The sequence below is a fragment of the Musca autumnalis genome, unplaced genomic scaffold (assembly GCF_047663935.1).
Source record: "Musca autumnalis isolate F117 unplaced genomic scaffold, ASM4766393v1 scaffold_5, whole genome shotgun sequence".
NCBI classification, from domain to species: Eukaryota; Metazoa; Arthropoda; class Insecta; order Diptera; family Muscidae; genus Musca; species Musca autumnalis.
In genome coordinates, this window is record NW_027412088.1 from 69,531,657 (window position 1) to 69,542,166 (window position 10,510).

General features: G+C 40.3%; 1 protein-coding gene across 3 annotated transcripts in view; it reads left to right on the forward strand.

The window, feature by feature from the left end:
* cv-2 (crosveinless 2-secreting protein) overlaps positions 1–9,672 on the forward strand; it is a 393,914-nt gene extending 384,242 nt beyond the window's left edge. For all 3 annotated transcript variants that reach the window (XM_073988356.1, XM_073988357.1, XM_073988358.1), the window contains one exon: positions 12–9,672. In XM_073988356.1, the coding sequence (XP_073844457.1) occupies positions 12–1,405 (1,394 nt within the window). In that variant the 3' untranslated portion in view covers positions 1,406–9,672. The remainder of the gene's footprint in view (positions 1–11) is intronic.
* Positions 9,673–10,510: the final 838 nt, after the last annotated feature.

A 10,510-nucleotide genomic window follows, 5' to 3' on the forward strand; every position in this document is an offset into this window, starting at 1 on the left:
CTTTGTTGCAGGCAAATGCTTTTTAGCGAATAAAGTTCTGCACGATAAAATCCAATTCATGCCGGATCGTTGCACCAATTGCACCTGCAGCAATGGCACCAGTATTTGTGAGCGCAAAACCTGTCCGATTTTAGAATGTTCTCCGGAATATCAAGAAATGGATGGTTGTTGCCCTCGATGCATTACATCGGAGGTACGTTCCGAGTGCATATTGAATGGCAAAACTTATCAGAACAATGAAACCTGGAATGTGGATACATGTCGTTCATGTCGCTGTACCGGTGGTAATATACGCTGTTCGGAAATGCGTTGTCCCGCCGTCAAGTGTCGTTCAAATGAAGAATTAAAAGTTTTACCCGGCGAATGCTGTCCAAAGTGCATTGAAACTGCTGGGACATGTACCGTCTTTGGTGATCCCCATTTCAAAACATTTGATGGCAAGTTTTTCAGTTTCCAGGGCTCTTGTAAATATTTGCTCGCCTCCGACTGTCATGATAAAACGTTTTCTATACGCCTGACAAATGATGGTCGCCAAACCAAGCGCTCCTCTTGGGCGAAGACGGTAACATTGAAAATGAAAGGTATACGCGTAAATTTGGGCCAAAAACAACGAGTAAAGGTTAATGGTACAAGAGTCGCTCTGCCGTATGCATCTGGGCCCATAACTAGCATAGAAAAGCTAAGCGAGAGTATTATGTTGAAGACGGATTTGGGCTTAACCATAGAATGGGATGGCAACAACTATTTACAGGTGACGGTGCCGTCTAGCTTTAAGAATCGCATGTGCGGCTTGTGTGGTAATTACAATGGCTGGACCCGTGATGATTTGACCAGTCGTGATGGTGTCAACCACACCGAGGCCTGGCGTTTTGCCAATTCCTGGAAGGTAGGCGGTCCCAAGGCCTGTTCACGTAAACAAGAAAATATTGCCGTTGAGCCTACCTGCAGGCAACGTAAATCGAATGCCCTCTGCCGGCCGCTGCGTGAATCGGAGGTATTTGGCGATTGTGATAGTACCGTGAATCCGGAAAATTATCACGATGCTTGTAAAATGGATGTTTGCGATTGTCCAACGGGTATGTGTCATTGTGACAGCTTTGCTGCCTATGCCCGTGAATGCCAAAGATTGGGTGTTCGCTTGCCAAATTGGCGTGCCGCCACCTCGTGTCCACAAGGTCAATGGAAACGTGACTTTAATAGCACCCTTAAAATTCTACGAAATAACCCATATTATGGAGACTTGAGATTTCTTCAGAATCAGCAGAAAACCAGCCGGAGACGTAAACTGGAGGAACAACAACATCATCATAACCAGTTGCTGCAGCAGGATTTCATTAATAAGCATGTACCGAAAAATTTGCTAATTTCCAAGTCACCAGATCGTACACCACCACCTTTACATTAGATGTGTAGCGGCGAAACACACGTTGCGCGCAAGCTGCTTGTTTGACGGCGTAAGGAAGAATGGAAAAAATGTAACGGTTTTGTAAACTATTATTTTTTGCTTATAAGTTATGGATTCATTTGTGGCGTTTTGTCATCAAGGTTGTTCTCATTTCTTTCGGGCTATCTGTTGCTTGCAGTCTAAGGAAGGAATAGTGCACAGGTTCGTGGATCTTCAGGCAATGGGGAAACATATGGAGTGCTTTTATAATGGCAAAATGAAACACACACACACATTTAAACTTGGACAACCGTTTTGCTTGTTTGCTATGTTTCGCCATTAGATTTCAATGCTTGTTCGGTGAGTCAAAAATCGATTCATCTACAATTGAAGCTGTGTACTCCAATTTGAAATCAGGACAATTCTAAAAGGATTACATATACATAATTATCAGTCCTAGTGATAAGTACATGAAGTCAAAATTCGACTTTTCGATATTTCGATTTTTACCTTTAGCTAATAAATCGACTTTTCGATGTTTCGATTTATACCTTTAACTAAAAAACAACACTTTTAGATCTTTCGATTGTGATCAAAGTGGCTTAAATCGATTTTTTTAGAGATTTTTAAGGGTGCCATTTCAAAACTTGTTATATAAAAAATCATGGGTATGAAGATCGAAAATCGACTTTTCGATTTTCTCTATAAACAAAATACGACTTCGATTTTTAGACTTTTCCAGACAAAAAGTAGACTAATCGCTTACTCGACAGTTGTCTTGCGTATCCCTATTTCACAATTGCCTGAAGATCCGTGAATTTAATTGACAAAAAAACCCGAATGAATTCGTTTAATGGAAAGCATATTGCTTTTGTTCTAAATTATTATTATCATCGTTTTTATTATTATTATTTTTTTTTAGAGTTTTAGTGTTTAAGTTGAAAATGTTCTAAGTTTTTTTATATTTTCACTGAAATTCACATAAATGTTGTATATGACTGTTACTATTTTTGATGAATCATTTTGAAAATCTCTCCTTAAGTTTCGTTTCAAAACTGGCTGGTCTAGTTTTGAAAATGTAATTGACGAATGTGTGTGTGTACATATTTAATTTTTAATTATTCCTTTTCATTACTGCTCACCATCCCTATATATTTTAAATGATTCTTATAGAATTGTTTGCAATGGGAAATCAGATTAAAAAATCTATTTTGAAATTTGTATAACGACTAAGAGAGATTTCAACTAGTTCCATGTGATTGTTAGCAATAGATATGTTGGTAGTTTCCTTCATCATGGTTGGGGTACCCATAGTGGTATTCATTAGAGTGACAAACAAATTTGGAACTCCTACCACTTAATTTTTTCTATTTGATCCAAAAACCTTATATAGGAAATTTTATTAGAGTTATTAAAATCTAGTTCTTTTGAACTACCTACACTCTAAATTTATTGCAACAAGATGCGACACAAATGTGCGCAATTTTAAACATTTTTGTTGAAAAACGATTTTTACGCATAAAGTGTGCTGAAATTGTGAACCTATGTGTCTAAAGTGAATATGCAACCATAAATGCCTAAAAATGTTTGAAATTGCGCACATTTGTGTGGCATCTAGTTCGCTACACAATTTGCACATGTAATTCGAATAATTTCAATTTAAATTCGAAACATTTCACTTGTAATTTGGGAATTCCAATTGAATTTCGAATTGTTTCATTTGTATTTTGAAAATTCCAATTGAAATTATAATTTTTTTATCCTACGGCAGCGGGTTCTTTCGTACCGGATTGACCCGGAACAACACAAAATCATCGTTCCGGCCAGCGGCTGCCACCTCAGTGTACATATGTTTGTATTTGTTTCGTTTTTCTGTACTGGGAGCAGCATAACCCGGAATGCCTGCTCCGAATTCTTTTGGTCCGTACCGGGACGGAGGAAAACCCAGGACCAATATACCTGTGCTCAGTTTGTCACATCCGCATCTTCACCCACATCTAACCTTCGGTGAGATGCAATAGATGTCAGGAGTGGGTGCATCTAAGGGGTTGCTCTGGACTTGTCCACGTGAGGGACTATGACAGGGACCATGTTGCTGCATACTGCGTGAACACAGTCCCCAGTGCCTCGTCGTCGGATTATGAAACTCTCTCGTGGTCTGACTACGAAACTCCCCCGCAGTCCCCTCGACAACAACCGCACAATATAGTAGATTTCATAAGTAGATTTCATAAGTCTGAAGAACATCAAGGTCGCTGCGGTGCAAGAAACCAAGCTCAACAACAACTGTAGCTTACAACATTGTGATGGTTACAATGTGCTAAGGAAAGATCGCACAAGAAGTGGAGGTGGGGGATAAGCTTTCCTATTGCACCAGTCTGTCCAATACAGACCTATCCCGCTTGAGCCTGTCTCTAATGACCCGTACAAGGAATGTATGGGGGTAGCAGTCAGGTGTGGAACTGCCGAGATAGAGTTGCTAAACGTATACATCCCGCCGAGAAATAGCTGTATCTCAGGTTACGTGCCTAACATTAGCCCGCTTTTGGATGGTCATAATCGTCTGGTCCTGGGGGACTTTAATGCGCATCATGAAATGTGGCATTCGGCCCTCGGAAACGACCAGAGACGTCAATGAGGACGCCCCTACCAGCATTAGAGGAGAGTGTCACAGCTCGCCAGACATAACCATCGTGTCACCTGGTCTGACAAATGACCTTACCTGGCAACCCGTCATTTCCCTTGGATCTGACCATCTCCCCATAATTATCCCCATTAGCAGACCACCCGATTTTATTACCTCTGAACGCCGCACATTCGTCAATCATAAGAAAGCTGATTGGCCGGGTTTCAGAGAGTTCACCAATCACCGCTTCAGAGAACTGCCCAATCCTTCTGATGTTCGGGTAGCGGAAAGGACGTTCCAAGACATCATCCCTGCTGCAGCCGCTCGCCATATCCCTGCTGGTCGATTACCCGAAGTAACACCAAACTTCCCAGCAGAGGCGACGGGATTAGCAAATGAGCGTGATGAGCTTCGCCGAACCAACCGCAATGACCCCAGAGTCAGGGAGCTGAGACTGGATGTTAACAGGCTGGTCGGCGAGCATAGGCGGAACATGTTGTTAAATCATCTGAAGAGCTGCAACATTGGAGCCGGTATAGGTGAATTGTGGGCAACGGTTAGGTCACTCTCGAAACCTGGAAGAAGGGAAGATAGGACCTCAGTTACGTTTAGCGACGTTACGTTGACTGACCCAAAGAGGTGCGCAAGTTATTTCAATCGACAGTTTGTCGAGCACCCCGAGAGTGACAGGGCGAAGATCTTTTCCTCCCGAGGAGGAACCACCACAGTTTACAATGGATGATGTTGCCAATGCCATCAGGAACGCTAAATCATCCAAAGCGTTGGGCCCTGATGGAATCCCCATGGTAATGCTGAAGCTGCTGGATGAGCCGGGAGTGGAGTATCTCACTAAAGTTCTTAACTTGTCGCTATCCATCCTAATTGTACCCGAAGTCTGGAAAATGGGCAGGATGGTCCCACTACGGAAGCCCGGCAAGGATGCCAGCAAAAATGAATCGTAAAGGCCGATTTCGCTTTTGTCGCCCGTAGCAAAGACCCTTGAGGCCTTAGTCCTCCCCAGTATCAGAAACAGCTATGAAGTTGCCGATCATCAGCATGGATTCCGTAAGCAGCACAGCACGACAACTGCGCTGCACGCCACTACCACACATATTTGTCAAGGACTCAACCAGAGACGGCCGTGCGATAGAAAAGTGATGGTGGCGCTTGACTTATCAAAAGCCGTTGATACAGTCAGGCACTCCACGCTGGTTGAGGACATTGAGCAGGCAACCCTCCGGCCAAGCTTGAAACGTTGGATAGTCAATTATATGTGTGGACGCCAGTCGTACGTGGAATTCAGGAACAAGAAGTCCAAACCCCGTAGAGTGAAACAGGGAGTTCCCCAAGGTGGGGTGATATCTCCGGAACTGTTTAACCTCTACCTCTCCTGTATTTCGCCCCCTCCAGACGGCATCGAGATCGTAACGTATGCGGGTGATTGCACGATCCTGGCGTCGGGTACCTATCCTGATGACATATGTGAGAGACTGAACAACTATTTAACAGATCTTACCACCTTTTTGCATTCGAGGAATATGCAGATTTCCGCCACAAAATCAACAGCCACGCTGTTCACCACATGGAAGAGAATTGAATGTCGTCGTCGACGGTAGCAGAATTCCGACCACAAACTGCCCCAAAATGTTAGGGGTCACATTAGACCCTACTTTCACGTCGTGCTCGCACGGCACAGCTATCTGCGACAAACTGAAAAGTAGGAACAAGGTCCTCAAGTCCCTAGCCGGCAGCACTTGGGGTGCGGATAAAGAAACCTTGTTGACCACATATAACGCGATAGGTCAGTCTGTGGTAAGCTATGCGGCGCCAATCTGGTCCCCGAGATTATGCGATACGAATTGGAAAAAGATTCAAACTTGCCAGAATGCCGCCCTGAGAACAGCAACAGGGTGCCTCCTCAAATCTTCAGTGGACCATCTACATGAGCAGGCAAAGATTCTTCCAGTGAGAGATGCTTTCGTTGCAGTACCTGCTTGGATGTTACCGTGTGAACCATCCCAATCACCATCTTGTGGGTAGAGGTAGATCAGAAAGGATATCCATGCTCTAGAGGGAGAGGTCCAACGATACAGGAGAGAACCCCTAGATCGACAAGCGTATCAAGCAGGTTTAAATAGTATTCACACGGATGCAGTTGCCGAGGCCTTAAGCAATTATAGTGTGAATAAAGTCCTCGAAATACATCCCCCATCTACTGCAGCTGAGGAGCATCAGCTGCCACGACAAACTACAGTAGTTTTGGCTCAACTACGCTCGTGATATTGCAGTCGCCTAAATTCTTATTGGGCGGAAATCGACCGCGCCGTGCAAGACATCTGCCCAGTATGTGGCATGGGCCCGCACGACACAAAACACCTGTTCAACTGCCCAGCCAAACCTACTCATCTAACTCCAGTGGATCTGTGGTTACATCCCATCGAAGCAGCCACGTTCCTGGAACTGGAGATAGAGCCAGATTGAACAGAAGAACGAACATGCAAACATATTAACACACACTGTTACAACAACAACAACCTGGAGCTGTACCATCGGTTAAAATGCAAGAGGAATACTGAGGAGCGCATCAAGAGGGGCCTAATTGCACTTTATTCCTTTAAGAAAGAACTCCATAGGTAAAAAAACTGTGGTCTCAGAATGCATGTAATACACTGGCTGAATAGGACATTGTCCTAGGCCGCCTCATCTGGTGGCAGGTCTTAAGTATTACTTCGAACCAACGTGCTGCTGTGCAATGAGCTGCGTCGGTTTCGATCATGTTATACCGAATATCCAGCCCCTGGATATTCTAGTTCAGTATCAAGCATCAAAATATACCTTGAAGCTCAGGGAGTTTAATATGTGGGGCGTTGTTCAGGGTTTGGGCTAAGTGACAGGTGGGGTGAAACCGACTATATTTCGCCAATCCAGGACTTTTATACAATCCTTTATAGGAGAGAGTGGGCGCAGGGCTGGCCTCTGATGGATGGAAGATAAAGAAAGCACGGTAGTTGGTGAGTATTCAAGCGTTCTGCAACGGTTAGGTAGTCAGGTTGGTCTAAGTGACTTGAAGGGTGAAAGCAACAACATTTCGGCAATTCTGGACTTTGATAGAGCTGAGGTAATAATCCCTGATACGAGTAAGTGGGCGCAAGGTAGACCACTTCCTGATAATCTATCCATCTTCACTGATGGGTCGAATATGGAAGAAGGCGCGAGATCTGGTGTGTATTGTGAAGAACGGAACATAAAGCGCTCGTCTACACTTAACTTCTTGAGCTGGTTTATTGTTATCTTTACTAAATTCCATCTTATAAAATTAGACATGTGGTATCTTCGTCATTGTTGTTAGTATTGGATAGCAACAGAATGTAAAATGCTCTTTTCAAATCCTGAGAACGCTATCGGTACCGGATTACCATGCTCGTCTCTACACAAGGATGTGCCTGTACCAAAGCTATCAGTTTGATGTTTAACTCTTTGGTGGAATTTTCGGACTTCATTGTGGCATCCGTGGTGTTTTATTTCTCAATTTTTCCTGGGGAAAATACGCCTATCCTCTATCCTTATCTTTATCTTGTTTGAACGAAATCCGATTCAGACAATTTGGAGTCGATTTAGCAATGTCCGTACGTCTGTCTGGTTGGTTGGTGCGCACGATAACTTTCGAACGGATAACCCGATTTGGTCCAAACTTTAGCCTTCGTAATATTTTAACCAAAATTAATTTAAGTTCGAAGATGGGCCATATTGGTCCACTCCTTCAGGTACCTCCCCCACAAAAGTTCGAAATGTTCGGAAAATTTGTGCCCACAATAAATCTTGAAGGGAATAACGGACTTGATCCATACTTTGCACATCGTAAAATTTCTACCACACTTACGTGAGATTTCAATAAGAACTCTATCGGTCCACTCCTTCGAGTACCTCCCACACAAAATTTCGGAAATGTTAAGATTAGGACCTGTTCTCGAATCGCTTCAATTTTTGTTGTTGCAACATGTATTCACTGCCCTTCGTACGACGGTATAAGTTTCATCAGGGGCAAGTCCATACTTCCTGAGAAAATAGCCTGAAATTTCCAAAAATTAAAACCCTTGGACACCGTTTGTAGTGGTTGGAGCGCAAGATAACTCTGGAACAGATGAACCGATTTGGTCCAAAATTTGGCCTTCGTAATATTTGGTCCTAGCTTAATTTAAGTTTGATATATCGGTCCACTCCTTCAGGTACCTCCCCCACAAAAGTTCGAAAATGTTAGAAAATATTGTGCGCATGATAACTCTTGAAGGGAGAGATCGATTTGGTCCATACTTTACACATCCTTATATTTCTACCAGATATAGATCGGGTTCGAATATGGACTATATTTGTCCACTCCTTCGGGTAACTCCCACACACAATTTCGTACAAGTTCACTTTAAGACCTGCTTTCGGATCACTTTGATTTTCGTTGAAACAGCTTGCATTCGCTGCTTCAAATACGACGGTAAAAATTTTTTACAGTGGCATATTCATAGTTCTTGAGAAAACAGCCCGAAAGGTGTGGAAACCCTCTATGTCACCGTATGTAGTGGCTGGAGAGCACGAAAACTCTCGAACTGATCAACCGATTTGGTCCAAAATTTGGCCTTCGTCATATTTTGTCGAAACTTAGTTTCAGTTCGAAATTGGACAATACCGGTTCCCAACTTCCGGTACTTCCCCCAATATTTAGAAAATGTCACTAAAAAGGTATGCACGGTATATGAACGGTGCAACCATTTTGGACCAAACTTTGGGTCTCGTAATATTTTGTTCAAATTTAGGGTACAACTCTATCGAATTGTATGTACAACTCTATCGGGTATGACTCTATCGAAAAGATATGACTCTCAAAATAAGATCCATTTCTTAAAGTACCTCCTCCGCGATACATTTGAACTTTAGGATCCACATTTTTGTCGGTTAGGATTTGGATTAGGATCCTCATTTTTATCGGTTCACACGCCCATAATTTGAAAAACACCCTAAAGTTTTTTTTGCTTCAATTTGCACAGGCTGAGGGTATATCACTGTCGGCAAAGCCGACTGATACTTTATTACTTGTTTTAATCTGATTTTCAAATGTTTTATCACTATGCATACATTTAAAAATGCAAACACACCTAATGAAAATAAATGCACACCGAACTCAACACTGTGTATTATATTCGAATATTCATCGAAACAGGGATATACTTTTCTAACATATTCGACTGTAAATAATAATTAATTTAAAAACTTAACAGTTATATACAACATTTTATTATTAGGCAAAAACATCAAATAGATCTCAATTAAAATTTATTATTATTTTATTTGTATTTTTCGTTATGGGGAAAAAGTAACGAATTGAAAATCGAATCGAAAAAAACTGCTCTGCAAACAAAAATAAAAACAAATTAAAAGCTAAATAATTTATTAAGCAAAATATATATTGTACTTACTCATAAAGATTTAATTTCCAATATTTTTAAAAAATAACTATGAAAAATATCTCAAATGTGGGTACAAAAAATGAGGGAATGAAGAATCATTAAGAAACATATTTAAAATGTATCTACAAAAATTCTGACAAAATTTCTATATGCTTAAAACAAAAAAATATATTTTTGAAATTTTCCGTTTTAGGAAAATTGTCTAATTTCGAATTCCAATTGCTTAGTGGTTATCTCTCACCAAAATTTACCCACAATTTGGGAGATTTACAACAAATAATAGTGTCCTTTAAAAACTGGTCTGAAATGTAAAAACAAAAAAACACATACAACAAATCCATCCCAATAATAAAACTGACTGTAAATGGACACTCTAAGAATAAACAAAAAAAATTATTCACCTCATACGCCTTATTTATTTTCATATAGATTTTAAGAATACAAAAACAACACACACACAATTTTATTAAGCTTAAAAGTTAAGCATAAATCGAACAGAACTACTAAATGCCTTTCAACATTCTTCTCATTGTGGTATATTAATTACTTTTTTCATTATTATTATATAAATGTCTATTTAATCTTGTCTAAAATAAATATGCATTAAATATTAACTTCTTTTCTATATTAACAAATCTAGTTAGTTAAAAAAAATAAAATAAAATATTCTAAGAAATATATAAATTAAATGAACTTAGTTTTGTTACATTATTGATAATTTGCACAAAACAGTATTTTTTTGCTTAATTGTAAATGTGAAATGTATTTTTATCGATATAAATTTAAGTTATAGCCAATATATATACTTACATACATATATAAATATATAGTTTATAAAACAAAGAAACAAAAAACAAAAACAAAAATAAATTAAAATTTCTAAAATAAAAAGAAAAATCTTCAGTGTTTACTTATTCTATATTCAAACACAGCACACTAAACTAAAAACCTTACAAATTATACACAAAAAAAGTTTAAGCCATATTACTTAAAATATTAAATTTCGTTTTAAACGTCAATTTGGCTTACCTCCTCCCTTTTCAT